Genomic DNA, 12856 nt, shown 5'->3' with positions numbered 1-12856 from the left:
TCTCTCTCTCTCTCTCTCTCTCTCTCTCTCTCTCTCTCTCTCTCAGACACCTGGGTCTGGACTTGGTGCCAAGAAAGGAGTTTGAGATGGTGGATGAAGACCAGATAAGCGTCTCAGATCTTTATAAGATGGTAAGACCTTTATTTTGTGCACCAAGTCTCAACTGTTCACACTCTGGATTAATGACCGTGGGGGACTGAGTAATCCTGGCTGAGGTGCTGTGGTAAGCATATCTGCTGAGACCTGAAACACCCAGTAATGCTGGCTTACATCACCAGTATGAGTGCTGTGTAGGATAAATGCAATAACATCACAACTTCCCCCAGAATCTGAAGAATCAGGTCTTTAGAAACGTGTTTAATAGTGATTTTAAGGTCAATTTAGAAAGAGATACACGATATAAACAGTGGTGACTGAAATAAATTAAAATGCATCTCGTCTTGATGGTTTATCAGGTTCCTGTTTCTCACCATAAAATATAAGGACATTAAAGCAACATTAAGAGATTACTGTGAGTATGTGATAAATGTTACTGGTCTCTGTCACTGACCAGTTTGTCCTTTAACAGTGTTAATGGTCCTAAATGAATCAGGTCATGACCCTGACATGGAAATAAAATGGACATTTTCATAGTTTAAAGACAGAACAGAACCATGCATCACTATGACAGGGAATTATATTAACACTTCAATAATTTTTACCCTGAGAAAAAAGATTCTAGTACATTTCCTGGATTTAACAGTCAGCTGTGATGGTTTTGAGCCTGGTGATTGTGGGTTACAGATGGTGGGGAGCTTGTTTTGACTCAGAGTGCACCACCTCAGTGATTGATACCGATCAACAGCCTCATCACCTTTCTTCAGATATTTTACAGAAGCATAAGTTTAAACAGTGCTGTTAATATTTTACTTAATGCTCCTTGACATCCATGTTTTACAAAAAAATATAGAAAAAAAAGATTTTAAGTAAGGGAAGTTTGTTGTCTTCTGCTGTAAATCAGCCTCCTGTTGGTGTGTTTTGATTTTCTCTCTCCTGCTGGTCATCCCTTCATTTCTCCTGTTGTTCCCTTCTCATTCTTTTTCTCTGACAATAACCCACAAGTCTGATTTAGTAGGTTTAACATCAAACAACAGCAGGATTCTTTCCTTTTGTTGTCCTTGTTGTTTATCATTTATTTTTGTTGTGTAAAATGTGTAAAAACCTTCATGTATAAAATGAATGCTAACTGAGCTTCTATGTTTCTGTTTTAACACATTAACATTCAGGTTCTCAGCTGGGAGCTTCCCAGTACAACCACAGTCCTCTGCTGGTAGCTTCAGAGCGTCTGTACTTCAACAATAGTTCAGCAAACCAACACTCGTACATATCAGCTGATCTGCGGATCTCAGCCAATGACTGTGGTGCTTCTGTCGAATCTATGACCCCTTTATGATTCTGCTGACAACAACAGTTTGAGCTATTATGCTGCATTCGAGTGCTGCCTGAAATATCAGAAATACAAGCTGTGTACACATGAATGATTGACACAGGGACACTTTAGGATTAGGATTATATTTCTTTCATGTCTAAATTGCTGACAAGTGACATGCCTGGACACTAATGTCACTACCTGATGGTAAAAGTATCTCTTTTTAATATTTATTAAAGTGCCATCTCATATACCAAATGATGACATTATTGGACAAATAGAAAACATATGGTATATCTCTATGTTTTGCTACGTGTGTTTATATGATGGATGGATTATCTATGGGTCAGCTGTTTAAGAATTATTGAATGAAAACAACCCTGGAGCTACTTAATGTAGCTGTGAGTTGCTGCAGTGTGAGGAGTATTCTTGGTTGTTCAATGTTTCTTAGTAATACTTCATGTTCTGTGTCTTATATCATCTCCGCTTTAAATAGCTGAGCTGTACCGTCAAACACTGTAGTTGTGGTGATTCCCCTTTGTTCCGTTGCCTAGAGACTGATCTGGAGACAGGATGAGAGAAAGCAGAAGAAAGAGACACAGAGAGATAAAGTGGTAAAGTTGATAGATGGTAGGATGGAGGAACAGTGAACATGCACAAAGAGAGAAAAACATCTCAAACATCTACAGAGTTTAATGGTCTTTTTCACTTGCATCAGATACTATTATAGACTCAGGATATATACATATTAGACTCAGAATGTTTTCTGTGTACATTGATGAGAATAATAAGAACAAAGAAAGTTACAGAGACAGAGATAGAGATAGAAATTATAACTCAAATGCTTCCCTGTTGATACATTGTTTACTTCCAGTAATGGAAATTAGTATTTCCTTGTGTCGGTTGTTAAATTTGAAGAAAAGGTCAAGATGAAGAAAGCTCAAAATAAGATTAAATAAATTTGTTTGATCCCCATGGCCACATTTGCATAAGTGTAGCAAAATAAGATTCAGCATTTGAGAGAAACCTATAACTCGATTACAAAGCGAGCAATCATAGACAGAATGTCACACAGACGTATATTTTTCTTCCACCACTCGTACGCAATGAAGCAGCAAAACATTTCTGATTGGTTACCTGGCAAAACTCCGAGTTAAGAAGACGATGAGAAAGTAGCTGCAGACTGGTGTTAATTTTCTGGTCAGGGTGGAATATTTGCAAACGGTTTGCATTTGACATTCATTACTTCAATTCATAAAACAGGTTTTCACTTCTCGTTCGTCTCTCTCTTCTCACACAGCCACTCAAGAGATTTAGAGAGACAAGTCGGAGTAATGAGTCTCTGGGGCGTTTAAGCATTTTCATCATCTGAGGAAGAGAATGAAGAGAACAGAATGGAATACAATAGAGTAGAGCAGAGCAGTGAACAGCAGAGCTGAAAAAGATCAGAGGAGAGGAGAGAGGAGAGGAAACGAGGAGAGGAGAGGAGGAGAGAGGAGAGGAGAGGAAACAAGGAGAGGAGAGGAGAGGAGGAGAGAGGAGAGGAGAGGAAACAAGGAGAGGAGAGGAGGAGAGAGGAGAGGAGGAGAGGGGAGGAGAGGAGAGGAAACAAGAGAAAAAGAGGAGACAATATGAGAGAATAGGAGACGTGCTAATTAATTATAAATGCTAATTATCACCCGATGTAACATCTTTTGTTTTTCCTTCTTCCACAGCATCTGTCCAGCAGACACAGTGTACAACAGAGCACCACACAGGTAACGATACTGTAGTAAAATATGTGTAATTCCCTTATAGTGAAGTACTGTATTCAGTTCATTTAAAGTACTGTACTGAAGTAGTTTTGAGCTACTAGAACTTCACAGTAGCATTTCCATTTTGTGAGACTAGATTTATCTGTAGTAGTGATGAGTTACTTTGTTAAAACACAGCAGATATTGTCGGTCAGTTCAGCTCAGATCTTTACTGTCCAACTAGAGGAAATTCTTTTTGCAGCAAGGAAGCATAAAAACACAAAACCATGAAAACTTAAAGACTATAAAAGAACAATTAGTGCCGGTACAATACATCCAAGTCAGACAATAAGGATGTATGTTAAAAGCAAGGAAAACAGCAACAGGAAGAATTAAGATAAGAAACATAATGTGTGAGGAATAAAGAGGAGAGATTATAATATTACTACTATAACGTAGTAGTAGTAGTAGTAATGCCCTGTGAACCACCTACTGCTGATATACTGTAATAACTCAACTAAAAGAGAGACACGGTTTGTACTTTTACTACCTTGCAGAGGTGTTTAGTATCATAAACACTTTTTTATTTAAAGTTAAAGTGCAACTTTATTTGTCCCTGAAGGGCGATTGGTTTTGCAGCATAAAGTGCGACATAAAACAAACATGAAATCACATTAATAAGAGCTACACAGACTCAGCAGCATCAATGAACAAGCGTAATCATCAGAACAGCAATAAGAACAATAACAATGATGACTATCCTGTCATCCCTCTACATAAATTATGACCAGCATAACATTACAATCAAAATACACCAATAAATCCATCCAGCGGCAACAACATAATCAGAAATCAACACACACATCATCCTACAAGTTGGCCTTCATACTCATAAAGCTACCTCCTTTCCCCTGAGTCGAGGGATGAATGAGTGTTTGTGTCATTTCGTCTCGACTGACGGGAATCTGAAACGGGAGCCAGAGGGTGGGGGTTTAGACTCCTGATGAAGAGGGTGGATGCAGTCAGACAGGATGGAAATTGTCCTCTTTGTTAAAAAAAATTCTTCACATTGACCATTAAACAATAGAGACGGGAGCCGAGGTATCAAAATTTAACAGAATTTATTTTCTTGCGCAAGAAGGGATGTTTCACAATGCAACACACAGGATGAGGTTACAAAGAAAAAGGCTCCCAGTGGAGCGCTTACAACAAGGTTTATACACTTTAAGTGGGCGTTACAGTTCTTTCTTTAATCTATCAAATACAGACTTATAGATAACTTCATGTCTGTTTTCAGTTCTCCTGTCCAGGAGCCATCTTGCCCAACTGACCCCTAGTTTACATCAAGCAGCAACCTCCGGGGCTGTAAAATGAAGCCAATGTGGAAATGCCAAAAACTGCAGTTCCTTGAATGGCCACTTGAGGCTCCAAAAGCGAGTCAATCCCCCAATAGACCCCCATGTTAAAATGTCCAACTTTACAGCAGAAATAAACATGTTTACAGCCTGGTACAAAAAACGGTTTTGGTCTCTGTAGCTAATTTCCTCTTTCATGACAACTGTACGGGGGGGGAATTTTTTTATAACTCACCCGTTTAAATTTTATTAAGCTGTAAAGTTATACATAATGAAGGACGTGGCTGCTTTGAGTGACAGGTCCGCCAGCCGCTAGGTGGCTTGTTTCAGTCATTCGGCCCGCCTCTTCGCCCATTTTTGATTGGCTGGGAGTTAGGCAGAGTCAAGCATTGCCAAGATGGCGACGCCCGGAGCGGCTCACTTTGAGCTTCAAAACCGCTCTTCAGAAACCAACGAGTGACGTCACGGTAACGACGTCCATATTTTTATACAGTCTATGGATGACATGTCTCACCCTGTCTCCAACGAATTTTAATTTCTATATCTTCCTCTTTACAAACATAATGCTGGACTTCCTTTAACCTCAGCTGATGAGTCTGCTGATGTTGCAGTACAAGACAGGAACAATTCATCATGATCTATGTAAAATAGTCACACTCATAAACAGTGTAATCATAATTTTTATAACACTCTTCACCATTTTTCTGCTCATATTCGCTATTTTAGCCGGTGCATTCTCGGATTTGATAATTAGACTGCCGTACTATGTAGGATTTGTAAAAGAGAGTCATCAGGGACCTGCCAACAGGAAACTTGGCGAGTTTCTGTAGGCAGAAAAGTGGTTGACCTCTTCTACAAACCATCTCAGTATCACATTCAAAAGTGAGATTCTTATATATAGTTAACAACAGATTCCACCTCTTGACCCTCAGTGTTGATGCTCTGAGTGGGAAGAGGATGATGTCTACAGTCTTTACTTTTACTTCGGAAAACACTTTGGATTAACATGTTGTGGGAAAATGTAGCCTTAATTTGGCTGTGCAGCACAAATAGAAGAAGAAGGTTTTACACACATGATTAATGCAATCAATGAAGCTTTTTTAGTGCATTTTACTTTAGAAAAGCTATGGAAATATTGATGAAAAGACTTTATAAGGATGTGTTATATTTACAAGCCACATCCACAACTGAAGTCTACTTCCTCCGAGTTATAATGAAAATAATCTCTTTCATTAAAAACACTCACATACCCAGAAGCCTCTACAAAAACTGTCATCTCCTGTCGACTAGCGGAGCACTCAGGGATTCGGTGCCTTGCTCAATGGCATCCCTGTGGTTAGCTTTAAGAGACGGTGGGGTTCAAGTCACTGTCTTACTCTGGCAAAGGTTTCAGAGACAGTCTCCATATTCACAGTGGAAACAGTCCAGCACCAGAACACTTCACAGACTGTGAGGCTGCTTTATTCTTTCTGTTTTTGTTGAATAGAAACATAAGATCTGTTGCCATAGACTATTCTCATGGATCTCTTGGAAATAACATCCTTTCTAGAGGCGCTCCATATGGCATTTTTAAACACTGATGTGTCCTTCCTAAAAAAATATTTTACTTACTATCAGATAATTACTCTTAATGAATGAGATCATGACTGAAGCAATTAAAAGCATGTGTCTCATATCAGATTGTTAACTTCTCTAACATTTTAAAGTTGATATTGTCACTTACTGATGTGTGAGTTACTGATGCTAAAGGCCCATAAAATGATACATTTTCCCATAATACTTGTTTTTTTATTGTGGATTTCCAGGGTGACAACACCCGGCAGCGACACGGGGAGCAGTGTAGAGTTCCAGTTCCTCACCACCTACTGGTCAACCTGAAGAGCTTCACCTACAACAGCATAGGAGAAGACACAGACATATTCTTCTCTCTGTACGACCTGAGAGAGGGAAAGACTATCAGGTAGAAAAAAACACATACACACACTCATCAACACATTCAAAGAAATCACGACTCAAAGAAATGTATCAAAAGGTTGTGATGCTTATTCAGACATTTTGAATGTGCGGTTTGACAGAGTATGAATCACTGAATAAGTGTGCATGGATGTGATTCATGAGGAATGGAAAATGTTTTTAAGAAAATTAAGAAAAAGTTTACTATAACAGGGAATTGGTTGGGTTGAAAATCTGGTATTTATTATGGTGTAAAACAAGAGCACAAATGTGAACATGCAGATCATTCAGACTGTTTGTTTGTGTCCGCTTGGGAGGTTTTTATCTTTTCCGAAGTTCAAATTCAAATCAGCCATAATTAACTCTCTGCAAAACCTTTCACCCACTCTGCTCTGCTCTCTCATCCTGCTGCTCTCTCTCTCTCTCTCTCTCTAACTCTCTCTTCCTCATAGCTGGCATATTGCCTCCATAATGTGAAACAAATAGTGGCAAGTAGCCACACAGAGCTGCTGTGAATAATACATGACCTCCCACCCTAATGAATGTCCATCAATTATGCAATAGTGCAGTGATCACAATGCTAACAGATAAGGAATTACTAATGTCAATAATGAGGTTGATGTAGGCCAACTGTGATGGCATGACTGTGTGTGTGTGTGTGTGTGTGTGTGTGTGTGTGTGTGTGTGTGTGTTTGGGGTTATGAATATGTAGCAGGCTGCAGTTCAATGTAGGGTCATTGAGAGTATTAAAAACAAATGTTGATGTTTAGCAGAAAGTAGAACTAATGTCACACACACAGACGTTGTTCTAGGTCACTTTTGGGGACATTACATAGTGTTACACTCATTTCCTGAAGACTAACCCTAACTCTAACATTAACCACTACTTGCCTAAACCTAACCTTGGACAAGGCACCCCAGATTTACTGGCCTTTAGTCTGAAATTTGTCCCTGAAAGTAGCCTATGACACACCCAGACACACACACACACACACACATGCACACACAAATACATTTGACCTTGGCAGCCTGTTTTCAAAGTCTAGTCTGACTCAGCATTAGTCAAATGACAAGACCTGCTCCTCTGAGACGCTCAGATGACAGAGAGGAGACGAAAGAGAGGAGAGTCGACAAAAGCGAAGGAGAGGAGAGGAGATAGAAGAGAGGAGAGGAAATTTGTCAGAAGAGAGGAGACGAGACAGAAGAGAGGGGAGAAGATGAGATTTAAGGAGAGGAGAGGAGACAGAAGAGAGGAGATGAGCTTACGGCTGATAGTAACTTTCCAAAAAGTCCTCCAGCTATTGAGATTTAAGTCACCAACTGAGGCTTTTTGCCCCCAGAGCAGCTCTGCCTCTGAGAATTATTTGTGCAACTAAAACTCCAGTCTGTGTTGGTGTGTGTGAGTGTTTCTGAGTGTTTCTGAGTGTTTTAGTGTATGTAATGTGTTATCCTCTGCCTCATGCTACTGTGCGTCCAATAAGCACCGCGATCCGTCCGGAGGGAGAGAACGAAACTGAGGCAGAGTTTTGTAATGTGCTTGGATCTCAGCTGTTGATTTCTGTCTTTTCTCTGGTCTCCTTACTCAAAGTGTGTCACATTTGGGAGTTTTGAGAGGGAGCTGAAGATTTCTCCTCGTGTCTCTCCTCTCAGAGAACAGGCAGATTGAAGACTCTCACATGCCTCCGGGACCAGCGAACAACTGTCTGTTGATCTCAGAGAATCTCCAGTGTTTTGCTTTTATTTGTGCAAGGGACAATATTTTAATGAACCTGCAGTTCCAATATTTTTTTCTTTCAATTCATGTTTGTCCAAAATTCATGTTGCTTGTGGAAGCAAAACAGTCAAGCACACAAAGTCCCTACACAGTCTCATTTCAGCAGACTAAATGATGAAGAGTTTGCATATTGATTGTTTGAATTAATTGCTGCAGTGTTGTAGGAAACCTTGATCGGGGTATTTTAGCAGTCAGACTCCAGCATAACAACACAAGAGCGTCTGCTGCTGCTGGCCAATCATTTCCACTGTTTACCTCACAAACATAGCAGTGAAAGGAGTTGCAAAATCCTGACTATCTGACTGTCAGCAGTGTTGTGGCACATGAAAACCTTTTAAACGCATTGATCTGTTACTTAACCTGGACTTCCTGGATGGTACGATAACCACTTATCTCACCAGTACCTTAAACAAAAAGCCTCCATCAACACTTGTTTTAATGCAGCGTTTCACATTGATGAACCATTTAGATAATTAACCGTTTGCAAACATCTCAGCTCAAATGAGGCTATGCAGAGTTAAAGGGGACATATCATGCGTTTTGTGATTTTCTGTTATTTTTATGCAGTTATGATGTGAGATGTTAAATATGGTCAAAGGTCCAAAACTTGAGGTGAACATATGTAAAAATGCTCCCTGTAAGTCAAAAGTCAGGGCTTCAACCTGCTCTGGATGCTTTGTTTGCAAAGTTACCTCCACCTCCTCCTTGTGATGACATCAGATTGCACACAAACGTCCGTCCTGAGGTTGTTGCTAAGGTTGTTCCACGGGTTGGTCCCGTTGTCCACTCACATCTTTCAGATTTTGGCTCGAACATGTACGGATGTATATGAGAAGTTTCCATTTCGAGTAAAGAACGAGAAAAAGAAGTGAAATCCTGCTACTACTGTTTATTTATGTAAAGGAGGAGCAGGTTCCTGAAGCTGACCAATCAGAACAGAATGGGCTCATCAGGAGGCGGGCCTTAAAGAGACAGGAGCTAAAATGGCCTGTTTCAGACAGAGGCTGAACTGAGGGGCTGCATAAGTTATATAAGAATACAAGATAAGATAAATAAGGAGTTTTTAACTGTAAATCATGTCAAGATATTCCAGCAGAGCCTCAGAATATAAATATAGATCTGTGAAATGTGCAGGATATGTTCCTTTAAAAATAAAGGTTCAGTCTATGTCCTATTGCATGAACTTCTCTCACATCTTATTGTTTGGTCTAAAACCAGGTAATACAAACCAAAAAGAATCAACATTTCAACAGTAACAGGACAAATATTGCACTGAACAAATCATTGAATCTGTTAGTCATGTTACCAGTGCAAAGCTAGAATTCCCCCACTATACCAATGACTTATGATTACATAGAATATATGAATATATATAAATGCACTCTGCCAACATCAGTTATTTAGCTGTAATTTCACTAAATCAATCTGATTTCTGCTCCAACAGGAGTTAACTTAGTCCTCTCTTTCAGACTTACCAGTAATAAAGACTTTTCCACTGTAATTATGACAACAGAGACTCTGTGTGTTCTGTCACTGGCTTTAAAAACTCATCTCTACAAGGTATGACTAACAGGAGCCTGTTCTCACTGAATCATTTCCCTGTTTCATCTTCTTTTCACCATCATTTGATTCTCATCAAGAAAACCCAACCCTCCTCTTCAGCTTTTATTTATCTCCTTCCCATCAACTTCTTTCTTACATGACATTACAGTGATCACAAGAATGATGTCGGTGCATTGTTGCTTCAGTGAGTGCATTGCTTACTTTTCATTCCTTGAAATGATGGCAATCATTGAAAATTCAACTGTCTGAGTGTCAGGTGAATCCCTTAAATAATACCATAAATCTATCCAAGGTGCAGTGAAAGGAAGTGTTTGTGTAATGCAGTGTGTACACACAGTGTGTTGTTTGTGTGTGTTTATTTTGGCTGCACAGTATCTCCTTCTTTTTTCCTCTCTATCTTCCTATCACATACAACCACACACACACTCACACACACACACACACACACACACTCTCTCCTGCTGTTTGGGGAGAAATACAAATTTATTCTCTTTTGTTGTATTAGTTTGTTTGGGCTGAGGTTTCTCCAGGGGATTAGAATAAATTGCTTAATTTATCTATCTAGGTAAAATACAATTGTGAGATTACAGTCCAAGAGAATTTTTATAATTGGCCCAATTGTTAGTAGGTGTATTGATGGTTGGGGGGGGGCGGGGTCAAGGGGACATTGAATTATGTCAGTCGCAAGGTTTGCCGGTGTGTGTGTGTGTGTGTGTGTGTGTGTGTGTGTATGTGTGTGTGCGTGTGCTGTTTTTCTTGAGTCGAGGCTCTGCTGCAGATACTTTTTAGACTCTAAAAGTAGATTCTAAAAAACAATAATTTCCACACCATCGCCATTCGTCCTCCTAGAGTATGAATGGCGATGGTGTGGAAATGATTGGTTCATATGCATTTCCACAAAGTGTGCGTGTGTGCCTGTTTGTGCATCTCTGTACACCGTGTGTGCAAGTGCATCCATGCATACATCCCTCTACAGTACATCGGTGTATGGCTGTCCATGTGCATGTGTGTATCCATGCATACATGCTGGAATCTGTGTGTGTGTGTGTGTGTGTGTGTGTGTGTGTGTGTGTGTGTGTGTATCAAGCAGATCATTTTCTTATTGCATCCACGTTGTTTATGTGGCCTCCGTCATAGTGATGTAGTGAAAAGTGTTAATAATTCAACTCTGGTTTTGTATGTGTGTGTGTGTGTGTGTGTGTGTGTGTGTGTGTGTGTGTGTGTGTGTGTGTGTGTGTGTGTGTGTGTAGGTGGAGGAGGAGTGTATTTACAAAGATTTATGTGCATGAGTGTGTACATGTTGTACATTTGTGCCAGCTGTCCACCTAAGAGATGGTTACAAATTACTTTGGATAGCATGTGTGTACATATATGTTGTTGTACTTATTTTGGCTGCACAGTCTCCCTCCACACACACACACACACACACACACACACACCATCACACTGTCCCACTGTTTGAGGAGAAATACATATTTATTCTCTTTTGTTGTAGTTGTTTGTTTGGGCCGCCGTATCTCTAGGGGATTAGAATAAATTGTTTATTTTAAAGAATTGGACATAGTGTGTGTTGTAGGGATTTGTTGGTCCTCACTGCTGTTGTTTGCAGGGAATTCTGCAAACATTAGCAATAACCCCAGAGTCAGTTTTTATTGTGTATGTTGAATAATAAAGATTATTTGAAGAGCTGTTGTTCTGTAATGAGATACAGTCTTTACCAGGCAACATATGTGGAATTCAATCTTGCAGAGTAGCTGATGACACAAAATGAAGATAAATTGTCGTAGTTTGTGCGATGATAGTAGCAACGTGCAGTAAGTCCCTGGTTTATGAAATGATTATATTACCTGTAGTAACAAAGTTAAAACTACAAACCTGTAATTCCCAAACATTTTGGCTTGTGACTGTTTCAGTAAATCAGTGTGTGGTCGGGGCCCACTGTCACGTTTCAGATGTCTGTTCCACCAAAGAGATGTTTCTCCTCTAAACTTCTCAGATGGTTTCAAATAAACAACTGTTTATTCAAGATTAGAGAAAAGTCTGAAAAATGAATCCAAATTTATGAAGCAGAAATATGTTTTATATCTTTTCTACCCAACTTCTCATTTTATAACTCCTCAGATTTATCTCGTGACCCTTATACTGTAAAGAATTTAAAAGTTGCTCCACCTCGACCAACAATATAATTCTGCTTATGAATTGATTCATCAGTGTAAATAATTCACTTTATTACATATTTAATACAGTCACAGGGGCCAATTTTCTTACTTTGACTTTGACTTGTAAATTTAGCAGATAATACTTCTGTATTTTTAGTTGGGGTTTTAAATGCAGGACTTTTACTTGAAATTAAGTATTTTTTACATTGTGAGTGTTGCTACAGATACCCAAGAACCCAAGATACACAACATATGATGAACATGAACACATTCAGAATTCAAATACAACTAAATTTTCATCCAGGATGAGGCTTAGGAGATGAAGGGAGATCATTTTATGAAAGAAGGCAGCAGTGAAGTAGCGAGGATGTAGAGTTTACTGTTGTTCTATACAGACTGAAAGAGCACCAAATGTTTATGTGGATAAGTCTTGGACGTGTATGATTGGATAGACTCACAGGTCCGTCTCTAAATGCTTCGTTCATAGAGACTGAGGACAATCTCTCAGGTTTCGTTGTTAAAACTGGGTGGAAACAATTAGAGTTTAAAAACTATTAGAACATCATATCCAGTAAGTCGTGTTCATGTTAGGGATGTAGGTTTGTTAGAGGCCGCTCTCGCAACTCGCAACTACCATACAATTAGAAATCGCCAGACTTGGGTAGGTGGAGATCTCTAGTATGTAACATGTGACTATCAACACACTCCCATGCCTGCCTGAGCTAGCAGGAGGCTCCATTAATGGTTTACACTAAATACTGTGTTCACTTCTTCTCCTTCTTATTTCTGCGTAAATTGCAGCACAAACCAAAACTGTCAGTGGTTTAGTATGTGCTGATCACTCTTTTCAGAGTCACTTATGACTGAGGATCTCATAATGTGTCTGAGGCTTAACTGTATTAATTTCATGT

The 12856-nt window shown here is 39.4% G+C and overlaps 1 protein-coding gene across 11 annotated transcripts in view; it reads left to right on the top strand.

The window, feature by feature from the left end:
- LOC121894133 (dedicator of cytokinesis protein 3-like) overlaps nt 1–12856 on the top strand; it is a 215056-nt gene that overhangs the window by 141986 nt on the left and 60214 nt on the right. For all 11 annotated transcript variants that reach the window (XM_042406509.1, XM_042406510.1, XM_042406504.1 and 8 more), the window contains 3 exons: nt 47–131; nt 3124–3165; nt 6302–6456. In XM_042406509.1, the coding sequence (XP_042262443.1) occupies nt 47–131; nt 3124–3165; nt 6302–6456 (282 nt within the window). The remainder of the gene's footprint in view (nt 1–46; nt 132–3123; nt 3166–6301; nt 6457–12856) is intronic.

This window comes from Thunnus maccoyii, chromosome 3, assembly GCF_910596095.1.
Source record: "Thunnus maccoyii chromosome 3, fThuMac1.1, whole genome shotgun sequence".
Taxonomy (NCBI): domain Eukaryota; kingdom Metazoa; phylum Chordata; class Actinopteri; order Scombriformes; family Scombridae; genus Thunnus; species Thunnus maccoyii.
Note: the sequence above shows the minus strand (reverse complement) of the source record. Positions and strands in the feature narration are given on the sequence as shown.